Source organism: Plecotus auritus (assembly GCF_963455305.1).
Source record: "Plecotus auritus genome assembly, chromosome: 1".
Lineage (NCBI taxonomy): Eukaryota > Metazoa > Chordata > Mammalia > Chiroptera > Vespertilionidae > Plecotus > Plecotus auritus.
Window position 1 is genome coordinate 70,539,404 of NC_137770.1, and position 18,190 is coordinate 70,557,593.

At 40.6% G+C, this 18,190-nt stretch overlaps 1 protein-coding gene across 2 annotated transcripts in view; it reads left to right on the plus strand.

Annotated features, from left to right (window-relative positions):
* UBR1 (ubiquitin protein ligase E3 component n-recognin 1) overlaps positions 1-18,190 on the plus strand; it is a 166,664-nt gene that overhangs the window by 111,308 nt on the left and 37,166 nt on the right. Inside the window, exons 33-36 of one of the 2 annotated variants that reach the window (XM_080674650.1) lie at positions 9,788-9,885; positions 14,718-14,811; positions 15,852-16,000; positions 17,789-17,844. In XM_080674650.1, coding sequence (XP_080530776.1) covers positions 9,788-9,885; positions 14,718-14,811; positions 15,852-16,000; positions 17,789-17,844 — 397 coding nt within the window. The remainder of the gene's footprint in view (positions 1-9,787; positions 9,886-14,717; positions 14,812-15,851; positions 16,001-17,788; positions 17,845-18,190) is intronic. The other variant, XM_080674651.1, reaches the window with a different exon arrangement.

Genomic DNA, 18,190 nt, shown 5'->3' on the forward strand with positions numbered 1-18,190 from the left:
GACGGTAGCATCAGAACAATTTATCTGTCTTTTCCCAGTAATGGATATGTTCTAGATACTCTACTAGGTTATTTTGTTAAATAGTCTAATGATGTAGGTACTATTATTCCCATTTAAAGATAAGGAATTGAAGACTGAATAGTTTTTACTTATCCCAAGAAAGACCTAGGATTTGAACCCAGACCTGATTCCAAAGCCATACCTAACTATACAGCCAAAAACAAAGATAAAGTAAATCATAATAAAATATAGTGATTTTCCAATTTCTTGTTAGCCTTTTTTACATAATGGTTCCCCAAATAAAGATTCTAAAATATGGGAATTATTCTCTACAGGAACATTCAGCACCTTCTCTAAGAATATGGTGCTTCAGGGCAATTCTTTCTCAAGTTAAACTGATCCTTACAACTGGTTCTCTTTGAATCCTGTGATGTTTTTTAAGCTATAATAACAGTTTTGTTACTTAGGATCTGAAATACATAATTATACATAACATTTTTATTAGACAATAGAACTTAGCTATGTAATTAATTCTATTTGCCACTTTTATTTTTAGAAAATCAACATCAGTATAATCTAAGATTATTAAAGTTAAGAGCACATAAAAACTTTATCAAAATTAATAATAAACTAGTATTTTTCAAGAAAATTGGCCATAATCAGTCATAATACACTGAGAACTGAAAGAATTCTTAGATCAAGTTTGTACCTAGATATGTGAATTTGGGCACAGTTTATTATATATTTTAACTTTACTGTCATTCAAATAAGCAACTTCCTATTTTAAAGTCCTTTTTGATAACACTGTTTGTGGTTCCCCTTGCTGGTTAATAATAGTTTCGATCAAGTCCCTGCCCTTATGGAATTTACATTACAAAGAGGAAAGACCAACAGTAAACACAAATAAAGTGTTGTGCGAGAAATACTATAAAAAAACTAAAGCAGCAGAGAAAAGGACTAGAGACATACCAATGCATGAGACTAGTTATAGACAGAGTTGTCAGGGAGCTTCTCTCAGAGACTTGAATGAAGGGAAGGACAAGCAGTGCTACTCTGGGAGAATAGAACACCACACACAGGTTATATCAAGAGCCAGGGCCCTATCTCCTCGTATCAGTCAAGATTCAATGAGGGAAGCTGAACCGCTATGTGGTAGGCACTGGGGAAGTGAAGGTCTAAAGGGGGAATTGGAAGATTAGAGGTGTCACCCATTAGTCCATCTGAGGAGGTAGGCATGTTCAGTTGCAGAAATGGGATCATGAGTAGGTTGCTGGTGGAGAAATCTGTGGGGAGCTCTTGCCTAAGAAAGTTCACATTCAAGCATCTAATGATGTACATATGATCAGTGAGATGAGACATTCCAAAAAGAGCAGGAGGTAGAGTGAAGGAGAGTGGGCAACTACAGACAGCTGGAACCTACTGACACCTCTGTGTCTGCCCATAACTGCATCCAACCATGATGACTGTCAGAGAGTAATGGCTGCCCTGACTGGTTTGGCTCAGTGGATAGAGCGTCAGCCTGCGGACTGAAGGGTCCCGGGTTCGATTCCGGTCAAGGGCATGTACCTTGGTTGCGGGCACATCCCCAGTGGGGGGTGTGCAGGAGGCAGCTGATCTATGTTTCTCTCTCATGGATGTTTCTAACTCTCTATCCCTCTCCTTTCCTCTCTGTAAAAAATCAATAAAAATATATTTAAAAAAAAAAAAAAGAGAGTAATGGCTGCTCTTTTACTTCTGCCTTCGAAATCTCATTCAGATTTCTCTTCTGACAAAATCAAGCCCAGAATCATACAGGGAAGAGGATTCTGAGGAACCCAGGCCTAGCGTAACCAGGTTGTCACGGTACAACCACCATTTTCCAAATGCAATTATTGAGAGTTCATAACTACCAATCAGAAAGGATATATGCACCCCTATGTTCATAGCAGCACAATTTACAATAGCTAAGATTTGGAAACAGCCTAAGTGCCCATCAGCAGATGAGTGGATTAAAAAACTGTTACATCTATACAATGGAATACTACGCTAAGAAAAGAAGGGACTCTTACCATTTGCAACAGCATGGATGGATCTGGAGAGCATTATGCTAAGCAAAATAAGCCAGTCAGAGAAAGATAAATATCACATGATCTTACTCATTTGTGGAATATAATGAACAACATAAACTGATGAACAAAAATAGAGCCAGAGTTTTAGAAGCATCGAACAGACCGTCCAACCTAAGAGGGAAGGCAGGGGAAGAAGGGTAAGAGATCAACCAAAGGACTGGTATGCATGCATATGAGCATAACCAATGGACACAGACAATAGGGGGGTGAGGGCATGTGCTGGGGGGTGGGAGTGGCTGGGGAGAGGTCAATGCGGGAAAAAGGAGACTTATGTAATACTTTAAACAATAAACAATTTTAAAATACCAGTTCATAACTAATGGGGATGTTGTGAAAAATAAATGAGAAGTAATCCATGTAAAGAAGAAAAAAAAACAAAAAGAGCCAGGGCCCTGAGGTAGGAACACAGTCAGCATGTTCAAGGCACAGCAAGAAGTCAGCATGGTTGGAATGGAGCAAGCAAAGAGCCAGATCAAAAAAGGACTATGAATGAGCTAAGATTACATTTTATGTGTGATGGGAAACCATTGGAGTGTTTTGAACAGGGGAGTGATCTGATCTGATTTACATTTTTAAAAGAACCCTCTGGTTCTGCTGTATGATGAATACACATATAATAATGAAACGCCCTTGCGGAAGCAGGAACTAGTTTATTGAATTAGTTCAGATATGACTTGGATTAGGTTAATAATGGTGGAGGTAGAAAGAGGTGATCAACTTAGGATATATTTAGAAGACAAAACCTGTGAGACTAGCTGATAAATTAGAATGTGGAGTGTGAGGGAATCAGAGAAATCAGTGGCAACACCTAGTTTTTTATTTGAGCAACAAGGATGGTGATTCCAGCCCTGGCTGTTGCGGCTCTGGTTAGAGTGTTGACCCATGCACCAAATGGTTGCAGGTTTGATTCCCAGTCAAGGGCACATATCTGAGTTGCAGGTTGCTCCCAGGTAGGGGAGCATGCAGAAGGCAACCAGTCGATGTGAGATCTCACATCGATATTTCTCTCCCTCCCTCCTTCCTTTTCTTTTTGAAAAAGCAATGTGAAAACTATATCTATGGTGAGGATTAATAAAACAAACAGACAAACAAAAAAGAATGGTGGAAGGAAGATGGCGACCGGCAGGAAGGAGGGAGGAAGAGCGTGTGAGAAAGTGAGAAACCCATAGAGGAGAGTGTAGACGTGTGTGGTGTGTGTGTGTATGAGCTAGGGACAGTTAGATTCTGCAGGTCCTCCAAGGGGCTGCCAAACCGGGCAGTCTTAGACGGCGGAGCCCCGCGCATAAAACAACACTTCTGGGCGGCTGGTGCGGGCACGGAGACCATGCCATCTTGAGAAACAGAGCTTCTTGAGACTAGGATCCTGCCCTCAGCAACACCCAGTTGCATCTCGGATGCAAACCAGGACCCTGCAGCCACTGGGGACAGAGAATTGCAACCACAGCTTCAGACCAACAGACAACAAGAATCCAGACTTCCTGGCCGCAGATTTCTGTGAGTCAAAGAGCCTATCCCCCTCCCCGCAGACTCACAGATAGCACCATAGTAACTGATAGACCCGCCCCTCACTCGAGCCGCAGCGCCCCTATGGGAAGTTAAGCTGGAGAACACGTGCACTGGCCGCAGCTCTCCTACGTGAAGTTGAGCTTGAGAGCACGTGCATGGGCCACAGCACTGCTACTGGAATTTGAGACACTGGAATCTGCTCCTTGCAACGCAGTCGGGTGACCAAACCCGAAGCCCACGCATGGCGGCAGTGCCACCTGACTTGGATTCTGGGCAAGCGCATGCGGAAGTCAGTTTTCCACAGCGCAGGCACGCCACAGAGCTATTGTGCAACCCAGTCCCCCATGGTGACCGGGACCCAGATTCTCCTGGCAAGAGGCAGCACTGAGCACCACTGACTTGACTCTGGTTCTTACCATGCGTGCCTGGGATCCCTGACTCACAGCACATTCACACTAAGAGCCAGTGACTCCAATTCTTGGTGTATGCACACACGGGGACCCTGATTCTCAGCGAGAAGCCGCACGAGGCAACAGAGACTCTGATACTCGATTCTTGGTGCAGACACAGGGAAACTCTGACTCCTGGCATGTGCTAGGGGACTCATTTTTGGCACACGCCAACAGCGCGGTGCAGGCGGGGGTCCCTGACTCTAGGTGCGCACATGAGACCACACTGAATGCTGGGAACACTGACCCTGGGCAAACCTGGTTCCCACCAACCCACGGCAGCCACACGTCCTAGTGTCGGAGCACTTCAGTGACGCTCGGGTGGTGTGGAGTTCCCACGGCACACAGCCCAGGTCCATGCAACTCGAAGATTGAACCTTCTGGTGAATAGTCAGAATGGGGAGACGACACAATCCCCAGAGGAAAGAAAATGAGGAGTCGCCAAGAAAGGAAATTAGTGAAATTGAAGCATGCAACACGACTGAAAAAGAATTCAGAGTAATGGTTGTGGAATTTATACATCAGATGGATGAGAAAATCAACAACCTATGCAAGAATCAGGAAGAAATGAAAAGTGATATAGCTACAATCAAAAACACCATGGAAAGTTTCAACAGTAGACTAGAAGAAGCAGAGGACCGGATTAGAGTGAGTTAGAAGATCAGATACAGAAACAAGCTCAGATTGAACAGCAGTTGGAGAAAAAAATTAAAAAGCAGGAAGAAAGCCTAAGGGAGCTTTGGGACAACATGAAACAAAGTAACATACGTATAATAGGGCTGCCAGAAGGACAAGAAGAACAGCAAGGATTAGAAAATCTATTTGAAGAAATGACAGAAAACTTCCCGGATATGGAGGAGAAAAAAGTTATACAAGTACAGAGAGTCCCAAGCAGGATCAACCCCAAAAGACCCACACCAAGACACGTCATAATTTCAATGGCAAATATCAACGACAAAGAGAGAATCTTAAAGGCGGCAAGAGAGAGACAGAGAGTTACCTACAAAGGAACCCCCATCAGATTATCAAATGATTTCTCAACAGAAACACATCAAGCTAGAAGGGAATGGAAGGAGGTATACAAAGTATTGCAAAGCAAAGGACTAAGTTCAATAATACTCTATCCAGCAAGACTTATCAATCAAAATTGAAGGGGAAATCAGGAGCTTCGCAGACAAAAAAAGGCTAAGGGAGTTTATCACCACCAAACCAGCAATGCAAGAAATGCTAAAGGGAATACTGTGAAAAGAAGAAATAAACAGGTAAGAAGGAACACAGACACAAAAATAGATATGACTAAAAAATACCTTTCAGTAATAACTTTAAACATAAATGGACTAAATGCTCCAATCAGAAGACATCGAGTGGCTGAATGGATAAAAAAACACAACCCATATATATGCTGTCTACAAAAGACCCACCTCAGATCAAGAGACTCACACAGATTGACAGTGAAGGGATGGAAAAATATCTTTCAGGCAAATGGAAATGAAAAAAAAGCTGGGGTAGCAATACTTATATCTGACAAAATAGACCTCAAAGTAAATGCCATAATAAGAGATAAGGAAGGCCACTTCATAAAACTAACGGGATCAATACAACAAGAGGATATAACCCAGATAAACGTATATGCACCCAACACAGCAGCACCCAAATACATAAAAAACTCCTGGAAGATATCAAGGGAGAGATCGACAACAATACAATCACTAGATAAATCCTCTAGACAAAAAATCAGCAAAGACACAGCAATCCTAAATGACTCACTAGATCAGATGGACTTAACTGACATCTTCAGAACATTTCACCCCAAAGCCACGGAATATACGTTCTTCTCAAGTGCACATGGAACATTTTCAAAAATAGACAACATATTGGGTCATAAGCAAAGTCTTCCCAAATTCAAGAAGATTGAAATCATACCAACTATCTTCTCAGACCACAATGCCATAAAATTAGAAATAAACTACAATAAAAACAATCCAAAAATCTCAAACACTTGGAAGCTGAATAGCATGCTATTAAATAATGACTGGGTTGAGAGGGAAGTTTATAGCTCTACAAGCCTACCTCAAAAAACAAGAAAAAATGGTAGTAAATCATCTAACTCTACAACTCAAAGAATTAGAAAGAGTGCAACAAGAAAAGCCCAGAGTGAGCAGAAGGAAGGAGATAATAAAGATCAGAGCAGAAATAAATGACAGAGACCAAAAAAACAATACAAAAGATCAATGAAACCAAGAGCTGGTTCTTTAAAGGATAAACAAGATTGATGAACCTCTAGCCAGGCTCACCAAGAAGCAAAGAGAGCGGACTCAAACAAAATCAGAAATGAGAGCAGCGAAATAACAACAGACCTCACAGAAATACAAAGGATTGTTAAAAAAAAAAAATACTATGAACAACTCTATTCCAACAAACTAGACAACCTAGAGGAAATGGACATATTCCTAGAAAAATACAGCCTTCCAAAACTCAATCAGGAAGATTCTAAAAATCTCAGTAGGCCAATAACTATGGAAGAAATTTAAGCAGTCATCAAAAAGCTCCCAGCAAACAAAAGCCCAGGGCCAGATGGCTTCACAGGGAGTTATACCAAACATTCAAGGAAGAACTAAAACCTATCCTCAGACTATTCCAAAAAATTCAAGAGGAAGGAACACTTCCAAGCTCATTCTACGAAGCCAGCATCACTCTAATACCAAAACCAGATAAAGACAACACAATGAAAGAGAATTACAGGCCAATATCCCTCATGAACATAGATGCCAGAATCCTCAACAAAATTCTAGCAAATCAGATCCCCAGCAGTACATCAGAAAGATCATACACCATGACCAAGTAGGATTTATCCCAGGGATGCAAGGATGGTTCAATATCCGCTAATCAATAAACGTGATACATCATATAAACAAATTGAGAGATAAAAATCACATCATATCAATTGATGCAGAAAAAGCATTTGACAAAATCCAACACCCCTTCTTGATCAAAACACTCAGCAAGGTGGGAATAGAAGGATCATACCTCAACATAATAAAAGCCATATATAAAAAACCCACAGCCAACATCATACTTAATGGACAAAAACTAAAACCATTTCCCCTAAGAACAGGAACAAGATAGGGATGCCCACTCTCACCACTCCTGTTCAACATAGTACTGGAAGTACTAGCCATTGCAATCAGACAAGAAGAAGAAATAAAAGGCACCCAAATTGGAAAAGAAGAAGTAAAACTGTCCTTACTTGCAGATGACATGATATTGTACATAGAAAACCCCAAAGACTCCATCAAAAAATTATTAGACTTAATAAATGAATTTGGCAATGTAGCACGATACAAAATTAATGCTAAGAAACCTATGGCATTTTTTTACACTAATAGTGAACTTATAGAAAGAGAGACTAAAAAAGCAATCCCATTTACCATCACACCAAAAAAATTAAGATACCTAGGAATAAACTTAACTAAGGAGGTAAAAGACCTATATGCGAAAAACTACAGGACACTGAAAAAAGAGATAGAGGAAGACATAAATAGATGGAAGAACATACCGTGTTCATGGATTGGTAGAATCAACATCATCAAAATGTCCATACTACCCAAAGCAATCTGCAGATTCAATGCAATCCCCATTAAAATACCAACAGCATATTTCACAGACCTACAATGAACTTTCCAAAAATTCATCTGGAATAAAAAAAGACTCCGAATAGCTGCAGCAATCCTGAGAAAGACGAACAAAGTAGGTGGGATTTCAATACCAGATATCAAGCTGTATTACAAAGCCACTGTTCTTAAAACAGCCTGGTACTGGCACAAGAACAGACATATAGATCAATGGAATAGAATAGAGAACCCAGAAATCGACCCAAACCACTATGCCCAATTAATATTTGACAAAGGAGGCATGAACATAAAATGGAGTCAAGACAGTCTCTTCAAAAAATGGTGTTGGGAAAAGTGGACAGATACATGCAAAAAAATGAAACTAAACCACCAACTTACACCATATACAAAAATAAACTCAAAGTGGATAAAGGACTTAAACGTAAGACGAGAAACCGTAAAAATACTAGAGGAATCCACAGGCAGAGAAATCTCAGACATATGCCGAAGGAACTTCTTCACTGATACTTCTCCTAGGGCAATGGAAACTAAAGAGAAAATAAACAAATGAGACTACATCAAAATAAAAAGCTTTTGCACAGCAAAAGAAATCATCAACAAAACAACATGAAAGCCCACTGCATGGGAGAACATATTTGCCAATGTCATCACCAATAAGTGTTTAATCTCTAACATTTACAGGTAACTCATACAACTTAACAAAAGGAAGATAAACAATCCAATCAAAAAATGGGCAACGGACCTAAATAGACACCTTTCAAAGGAGGACAAAAGGAAGGCCAAGAGACATATGAAAACATGCTCAAAGTCACTAATTACCTGAGAGATGCAAATCAAAACAATGCGGTATCATCTCACACCCGTCAGAATGGCTATCATCAACAAATCAACAAACGACAATTGCTGGCGAGAATGTGGAGAAAAGGGAACTCTTTTGCACTGCTGGTGGGAATGCAAACCGGTGCAGCCACTGTGGAGAACAGTATGGAGTTTCCTCAAAAAACTAAAAATGGAACTCCCATTTGACCCAGTGATCCTACTTCTAGGAATATATTCCAAGAAACTAGAAACATGAATCAGAAAGGATATATGCACCCCTATGTTCATAGCAGCACAATTCACCATAGCTAAGATTTGGAAACAGCCTAAGTGCCCATCAGCAGATGAGTGGATTAAAAAACTGTGGTACATCTACACAATGGAATACTACGCTGCAGTAAAAAAGGAGTTCTTACCATTTGCAACAGCATGGATGGAACTGGAGAGCATTATGCTAAGTGAAATAAGCCAGTCAGAGAAAGACAAATACCACATGATCTCACTCATTTGTGGAATATAATGAACAACATAAACTGATGAACAGGGACAGATCCAAAGGCAGAGACGCATCAATCAGACTGCCAGACCTCAGAGGGAAGGTAGGAGAGGGTGGGGGAAAGGAGGAGAAATCAACCAAAGGACTTGTATGCATGTATATAAGCCTAACCAATGGACACGAACACCAGGGGGGTGAGGGCAAGAGTTGTTGGGGGGGGTGGTTAATGGAGGGATGAGGACACATATGTAATACCTTAATCAATAAAGAAATTTTAAAAAAATCTTACAAAAAAAAAAAGAATGGTGATTCGATGGGAATATGGGTTGAATCTTATTCCTTGTACTTTTAAAATTCCCCTCCCTCCCAAAACTACATTTTTAGGCACATGTGTTCTATCACATAGGCAGTTAATCTGGAGGAATTAGACTTTTTCTTCTTTTTAAAAAAATGTTTTTATTTTTATTTTAGAGAGTGAGGAAGGGAGAGGGAAAGAGAGAAACATTGATGTGATAGAGAAACATCACTTGGTTGTCCTGTACGTTCCCCGACCAGGAGTGTAACCTGCAACCTGGTGTGGGTATGTGCCCTGACTAGGAATTGAATCAGTGACCCTTCAGTGCATGGGATGATGCTCCAAACAACTGAGCCACACCAGTCAGGGCAGAATTTGACTTCTTCATATAGCCATTTATCAAGGGAAGAACTCCACAAATTCAGCTTTTCAGTTTGACTTTGTGCCAATATTTTTAATAAGTTTTAAATATCTCGTTTCAGTGAGAATGCAGAAGCTCTTGCTCAGCTTTTGACCCTCGCACGATGGATACCTACTGTTCTGGCAAGAATATCAGGTTATAATATAAAACATGCTAAAGGTTTGCTTAAAATTATTTTTTATTTAGCTATGTGGGATTTAAGTGTCAGAATCTATAAATTTTCTAAGAAATATGTACTTATTGCTCTAAGATATGGTTTAAAAATCCTTATTTGTTAAGTATCAGAAAATAGAGGTTTTTAAAGCCCTGTCTAAGTTTGGTTTTAATCACTTTACTTGATTTAATAAATTTTTTTTATACTGGGAGGCAAGATAGACAGTGACTAATCTGGAGTCACACTGCTTGGGTTTAAATCTTATATCCATCATTTACTGTTTATGTGATCATGGACAAGTAACTTACCCTCGACTTTCTTATTTGTAAAGTGGGAATAATAATATTACCTATCTCGTTGATTAAAGGGTTGAGTTATTCTATGGAAAGTAGAGCTGTAAATACTATATGTGTTAGCCATTACTATTACTAGTATTATTAATGTTATCATTAATAGTAATTACAAAAACAACATTTTAAAACTGTTCCTTCATATATGTATATTTTTACAGTTGGAGATAAGACTACCTAAAGACTCTGAGAAAAAATTCAGACAGATTAAGGAGAGAAATCAAAATTGGAAGAGTGATTAATATAGGCATTGAGTTTCCTGGGTTCCCCCTGCCCCCTTTATTTTTCAGCTTTGACCCCAAATCACAGAACTGTGTAACAGACATGAACAGCAACAAATTCAAGAGAGGTGCTCTCTGGCTACAGCACCAGGCAAAGAAGCCCATGGAGAGTGTAAAGGAGATTCCTTTTGTGGTTCCCCCCACCTCTTCTGACCCTCGCCCGAGGCTAGCCCCAGTCATAGAGCTGCAGTGCCATGTAGATACCTAAATTCATAAGAGAAAGCCAATCCCTCCAGCCAGAGGAATTACAAAAAGGAGACCCCTGTGATCCAAAGAATGCAGAGTGAAGCCTCAATTATTTTTTTCTCTTTATCTCACAGTTTTACCCTAAAAGGTAGCTGATGAAAGCACAGGGGACTAAAACTGAGAGAAACATCATTTTGACCAAAGGAACTAGGAAAAAGGGTCCCTTGGAGCTAGAGAGTAAGGGGGGAATTCCAGAGAGGAAGCGCTATAGAAGGGCAAGCTATTTTTTAGACCAGTACAAGTCCTGGGCTCCCTTGTAAGCTGTACATTGTGCAGAACAGGGCCCAAAAAGCATAGCAACAGCTTTGAGATCAAAGCTACATTAAATCACCATTCAAGTCCCAGACTAAACCCTGAGTAGTTTGCATCCTGGCACACCCAAACAGTATAACAAAGGTGCTGAAAACTAACACTGGAACCAACCACATACAATGAGACAGAACTTGTTAAACCTAATAGGGTTAATTACCCACCAAAACAAAGTACATTTTTCTAGAGAATTTTAACAGGAGCCATAACTGTACAATGTAATATTCAAGATACAATCCAAAATTACTCAATATACAAAGAACCTGACCATCATTCAACAATCAGATACCAATCCTTAGATGTTTTAATGTTAAACTATTCAGACAAAAAGTTTAAAGCAGCCATATAATCATGAAACATAGGTAAAGATGAACATTCTTGAAATGAATGGAAAGATAGCAGTTGTCAGCAGAAAAAAACTAAAACTAAAAAAACCTAAATGGAGATAATAGAATTGAAAAAAACAGTATCTATACTAATAAAAGGGTAATATGCTAATTAGGGAGGACGTTTTCTGGACGACCTTCTGGACAAAGCTGCAGTAGCTGTGAGGGCCGAGGCTCAGGCAGCTGCGGGTGGCTGCGAAGGGCCCGGGCTCAGGCAGCCGCGGGTGGCAGCGAAGGGCCAAGGCGTGGCTGCGAAGGACCCAGGCTCAGGCCGGCAGTGGCAGCAGCAGCAGGGTAATGGGGGCAGCGCCTTCCCCTGATCCGTCAGGTCACCTCCCAAAGAGGGAGGCCAGACTGTGGCTTAGGCCGGGAGCTGAGGCAGAGGCGGTTGGGGGCGATCAGGCTGGCAAGGGAGCAAATTAGGGTAGATCAGGCTGGCGGCGGGGGGTGCAATATGGGGGGTGATCAGGCTGGCAGGGGGGCAAGGTAGGGGCGATCAGGCCAGCAGGGGAGCAAGGTAGGAGTGATCAGGCCGGCAGGGGAGCAAGTTAGGGTCAATCAGGCCAGCAGGGGGCCAAGGTGAGGGCAATTAGGCCAGCAGGGGGGCAAGGTAGGAGCGATCAGACCAGCAGGCAGAGGCAGTTAGCTTAAACTGGCAGTCGGACATCCCCCTCGGGGTCCCAGATTGGAGATGGTGTAGGCCGAGCTGAGGGACCCCCCCTACCCCCCATGCACAAACGTCATGCACCAGGCCTCTAGTCTATAATAATAAAAGTGTAATATGCTAATTAGACCAGACATCCTTCCAGACAACTTTCTGGATGAAGCCAGGGTTGCGAGGGAAGCCCGGGTCCCAGGTGCCAAAGGGAAGCCCGGGTCACGGGTGTCAGAGGGAAGGTGGTGCTGGCAGCCGGGGAAGGAAGGCCTACTCTTGCATGGATTTTGTGCATCAGGCACAAAATCTAGTATCCTATATAATAAAAGGCCAGAGGCCATAAGCATCACGACCAGAACGACCACTCGACCAGTCACCAGGAGTTGGCATTGACCACCTCTCGGTCTCTCCCCCTGGCCCACAAGCGGTGGCGGGGCAGGACTGGGGACTGGCGAGCGGGCCGAACGGTTGACCTCTTGGTCCCTGCCCCCGGCCTGCAGGATTCGATGATGAACTGGGGAATCGGGGTGGGTGGTGGGAGGACCAACTCATCCCCGCTGCTTGGGGACTCAGGCCTGCAGGAAAGCAGGCGCTGGGCGACTTCACCTCCATGGTGTGCACCGGGCCGGCCACTGATGGAACGCACTGCCCACTTGGGGCCGCTCATGCCAGGGTGAGTAGGTCGCAGGCACACCCCGCAGCTTCTGTCAGCGCCTCAAGCCCCAGCAGCAGCAGCGGCGGTGGCGCTGCATGAGCGGTGGCTGCATTCAGCCTGGGGACTGGCAAACGGGCAGAAGATGGCTCTGATCGCAGGAGGCTAGGCCTAGGGACCCTACCCGCAGGCCTCTAGTGAAATAATAATTAACTAGATGGGCTCAATAGTAAAATGGAGATTGAGAGATAAGAGTCAGTAAATTTGAAATTAGATTGGTGGAAATTATCCTATCCATAGAATAGACAGAAAAAGCAATGAAATAAAGAGATAGCCTTAGGAACTTATGGAATCGTTTCTTTTTATTCAATGTTTGTTTCATTGAAGTCCCAAAAAGAAAAAGGATGGTACAGAAAAAAATTTTTTGAAGAAATAATGGCTGGAAACTTACCAAATTTGGTGAAAGACTTTAAATTTACAGATTGAAGAAGTACAATGAACCTCGGACAGATAAACTTAAAGATAATCACACTCAGATCATATGCAAACTACTAAAAGACAAAGATGAGGGGGGGAAATATTGAAAGCAACCAGAAAAAACAACAACGTATTCCATATAGGGGAACAACAATTCTGATTTGAAGAGGAAATGGGGCCACAGAAAGATTTAATATTCACCCAAGGTCTTTTTAACAGTCAATGGCAGAGCTAGGATTCAGACCCAGGCAGTTTGATTACAAATCCTTTGCTCTTATTCACTAATATATGCTGCTTTACTAATAGAATACTATGCATTTGTTAAAAATGAAAAGATAGCCGAAACCGGTTTGGCTCAGTGGATAGAGCGTCAGCCTGCGGACTGAAGGGTCCCAGGTTCAATTCCGGTCAAGGGCATGTACCTTGGTTGCGGGCACATCCTCAGTGGGAGATGTGCAGGAGGCAGCTGATCGATGTTTCTCTCTCATCGATGTTTCTAGCTCTCTATCCCTCTCCCTTCCTCTCTGTGAAATACCAATAAAATATATATTTTTTAAAAAATGAAAAGATAGGTGGAAAGTTATTGATGTGGAAAGACATTTCTGATTTATTAGTGAAAAAACAAGATACAGAACAGTACTATAGCTATTGTCCTTTTTTAAAAAGCATCGAGCCCTGGTGGGCTCAGTCCCCTGTCAGGGCACATACAAGAATCAACCAATTAGCCAAAACCGGTTTGGCTCAGTGGATAGAGCGTCAGCCTTCGGACTGAGGGGTCCCAGGTTCGATTCTGGTCAAGGGCACGTAACTTGGTTGCGGGCACATCCCCGGTGGGGGGTGTGCAGGAGGCAGCTGATCGATGTTTCTCTCTCATCGATGTTTCTAACTCTCTATCCCTCTTCCTTCCTCTCTGTAAAAAATCAATAAAATATATTTTTTTAAAAAAAGAATCAACCAATTAATGCATAAATAAATAGAACCACAAATCTCTCAATCTCTCTCTCTCTCTCTTTCTCTCTCTCTCTCAAATCAATTTTTAAAAAAGTCTAATGTGTAGCCCTAACCAGTTTGGCTCAGTGGATAGTGCGTCAGCCTGCGGACTCAAGGGTCCCAGGTTCGATTCCGGTCAAGGGCATGTACCTTAGTTGCGGACACATCCCCAGTAGAGGGTGTGCAGGAAGCAGCTGACTGATGTTTCTCTCTCATTGATGTTTCTAACTCTCTCTCCCTCTCCCTTCCTCTCTGTAAAAAATCAATAAAATATATATATTTTTAAAAAGTCTAATGTGTAACAGTTATAGGGAAAACAGAAGACTATCGCACAAAGTTATCTGTATGGAGAAATTTTGAAAGATTTTTTATTGCTTATTAGCTTTTTCAAAGTTTTTGAGAATGATCATATATAATTTTAAAAAGCTACAAAGGTGTGTAAATTATAAAAATCTCATGATTTTTCTTTCTTTTTCCTTTTAATTTATAAGGAGAAAACCCAACAATTCCAGTCTTATTTGATCAAGGGATGGGTGATTCCACTTTTGAGTTCCATTCTATCCTGAGTTATGGAATTCAGTCTTCGTAAGTATCTAAATAATTAACAGAAATTTGTAGATAGTTGTGAAAATCAGAGTAGAGAACAATTCTTCCTTGCTTTTGTATTTTATTTCCTTCCTGCTTTATTTGTAAAATTGTTTCTTTATCCCATTTTTATCTTTTTTCTTTCTCCCTAGAGTTTTATTTGTATTAATAAAATTAAGTGGTTTGAAATACTAGAGTAATATATACTTAGGGTGAACCATGCCTATAATTAACTATTTTTGACCAACAATAATACCATTTCTATTTAGTCCAACCTACAGAATTTAAGAGACTTCAGTTAAAGTCACATCTAACTTGCTCAGTGACTTTTGAAAAGCTTCAAGTCACCTCCCTCCGCCCCCAATTAATTTTTCTTATTTATAAAATTGAGACAGTGATCTCCTAACTCACCTCATAAGATTATTGGAAATATATTTATGTGAAGACACTTTGAAAAATATAATGTATCTAATCAAGAATTATATAAAGAATATTATCTGAGGTACATTTTTCTAGTATGATTCTTATTTATATTATATATCCCACTGCTACTGAAAATGTGTGTTACTTGTTACAAATGGAAGTTCAGGAAAACAGAAATTATCCCTCCAAGTACATGGTATTATCAACACCACCACCAACACCCCCTGCAAAGTCTGTCAACATAAAAGTACTTCTTGGTCAGTTTTCCAGACACTAAAACTTATATTAGATCTCTTTCCTCTTAATTTTATTTCTTTTCTGTCCAGTCTGTCCCTTAATTTGTGCCTGGGCCCTTTTCTGCTGTGATCATTTACTGCATCTTTCATAGGAAGTGAAGCTATTTTGTAAGATTTTTCTACTTACAGGAGACACAGTTCTGCTTTTCCCATTTTTTCTTAATGAATACATTTTCTGCAGGGGCTCTAATCTCTAACTTGCAAAGGGCAACTTTGTCAAAAGGAGTTAAATTGTTTGTTGCTTCAATACCTAATTAGACTTCTCAGTAGGTAGCTCCTGTTACTAAATCATTATATAAGTTTTTCCTGTTTTGTTTGTAGGATAAAATACTCTAATAGCATCAAGGAAATGGTCATTCTCTTTGCCACAACAGTGTATAGAATTGGACTGAAAGTGCCTCCTGATGAAACAGATCCTCGAGTCCCCATGATGACCTGGAGCACATGTGCTTTCACTCTCCAGGCCATAGGTAAAGCCTATAAAAGAACTGGTTTGGATGTTTTATCTTAAACAATAAAACCCTAATATGCAAATCGACCGAACAGCAGAACGACCGGCCGCTATGACATGCACTGACCACCAGGGGGCAGACGCTCAATGCAGGAGCTACCCCCTGGTGGTCAGTGCACTCCCACAGGGAGAGCGCTGCTGAGTCAGAAGCCAGGCTCACGGCTGGCGAGCGCATTGGCGGTGGTGGGAGCCTCTCCTGTCTTCATTGCAGGCAGGCAGTAAGGAGTGAGGGGTCCCAGACTGCGAGAGCCCTAGACTGTGAGAAGGATGTCTGACTGCCGGCTTAGGCCTGATCCCGGGGAGGGGTGGATCGGGCCTAAGCCAGCAGGCGGACATCCCCCAAGGGGTCCCGGGCTGCGAGAGGGCACAGGCCAGGCTGAGATACCTCCCCTCCAGTGCAATAAATTCATGCACTGGGCCTCTAGTAAAAATAGAATTAACATTGACTGACTAAAAATTTCTCCTTTTTATCCCTGATGGCCCCAAATAGTTTGACTTGTTTGAAGACTATTTCAGCACATTAGTGTGGCCTGATGCCTTTTAGTCTGGGAATTTTTGTATTGATCTCTTTTTAACTATAATAATGGCCGTAAGTAATATAAGCAAAAAATATTTGAACCTGGCCAACATGGCTCAGTGGTTGAGCATGGAACTATGAACCAGGAAGTCATGGTTCAATTCCCAGTCGGGATACATTGCCCGGTTTGTAGGCTCGATCCCCAGTGTGGAGTGCACAGGAGGCAGCCAATTAATGATTCTCTCTCATCATTGATGTTTCTATCTCTCTCTCCCTCTCCCTTCCTCAAGTCAATAAAAATATTTTTTTTAATGAGAATTAATAACAATATGTTGAAGTACAATAAAATCTGATTTTCGGTATAGGAATATAAGCATTAGGAGTCAAGAATTTATGTTTAGACACTAAATAAAAAAGGTCACAGTTTTGTCCTAAAAGAGATGAGAAATTGACTGGAGAAAGGACTGTATCTTCATATGTGGTTCTGCAATCTATTAATTGGACTCTATTTGATTAATATAGTGTTACATTGTTTTTACTATAGTGCTTTTCTATCCAGTGGACATAATACTGTAATTTATTTCTAGTGCATAAGCTGCTAACTAACATATCTCATTTCCTATGAGAATGAAGCGACATGTACAGAATGTGTTGTCATAGTTAGGAACATTCAAATATTGGGGGGGAAGAAAAAAGGAAATAAGCCTTCCCCACTCATATATGTATCTGCTGCTGAGAATTGGTGAAAAAAAAAAAAAAGTAGCTTAGCAATAAATACACTAGCCAACAAGGCAGAATATATTTCTGAATTCATTTTTTTGTATTTTTAACTTTATCTCTTTTTCCTCTTAATCTGTTACAATTCTTCTTAAAACTGTCTGTAACAACAATAAACTTTGTATCTGCCTTATGCATTTTTTCAACACAATAGATGGACTTATACGTCAACTATAATAAAAAATAGGTTGCAATTATATATAAAAATTACTTTATTGTTTATAGATTGCTACAGGGATATTATTATATAGTAGCAATTTGTAAACAGTCTGCCTTTGGCTCTATAGTATTCTCTCACTCAAAGATTTAGAAATTTTGGCATAGACTTAAACATGAAACTTTGAAACAGAAAAGTGCAAATTATCTGGTCAAAAATGTAATTAGTAAAAGAACATCTGCTAGACAGAAACCAAATATTCAGGATTTATTACTTTTTTTTTTTTACTCTTTGAGAAAACCTCTTGGGAGATGAAGGAAAACCTCTATTTGGAGCACTTCAAAATAGACAGGTATGTGTGTTCTTACAGAGTACATGTAACTCATGGTATGCTCTTTTAAGGAATCTGCAATTAATTTATCTTTTTAAAATTCTTTATTCATTCCTTTTTCTATAAAATTAGCAGAATTCTATGTTGTTGTTTTTTAAGGAGCTACATCAGTTTCCTAGAGACTGAATGGCCATTGTATACTTTAAAGCTTACTCAATCTTGGTAGTTCAGTGTAATTCAGAGAGATTTCAGATGATACTGGTTATTTTTTCTCCCCTTCTCTGTTTATTGCAAAATTAAAAACATATTTTTCTTTCTTACCAACTTTAATTATTAATGATGGCTTAGCTCTAAATAAGTCATCATA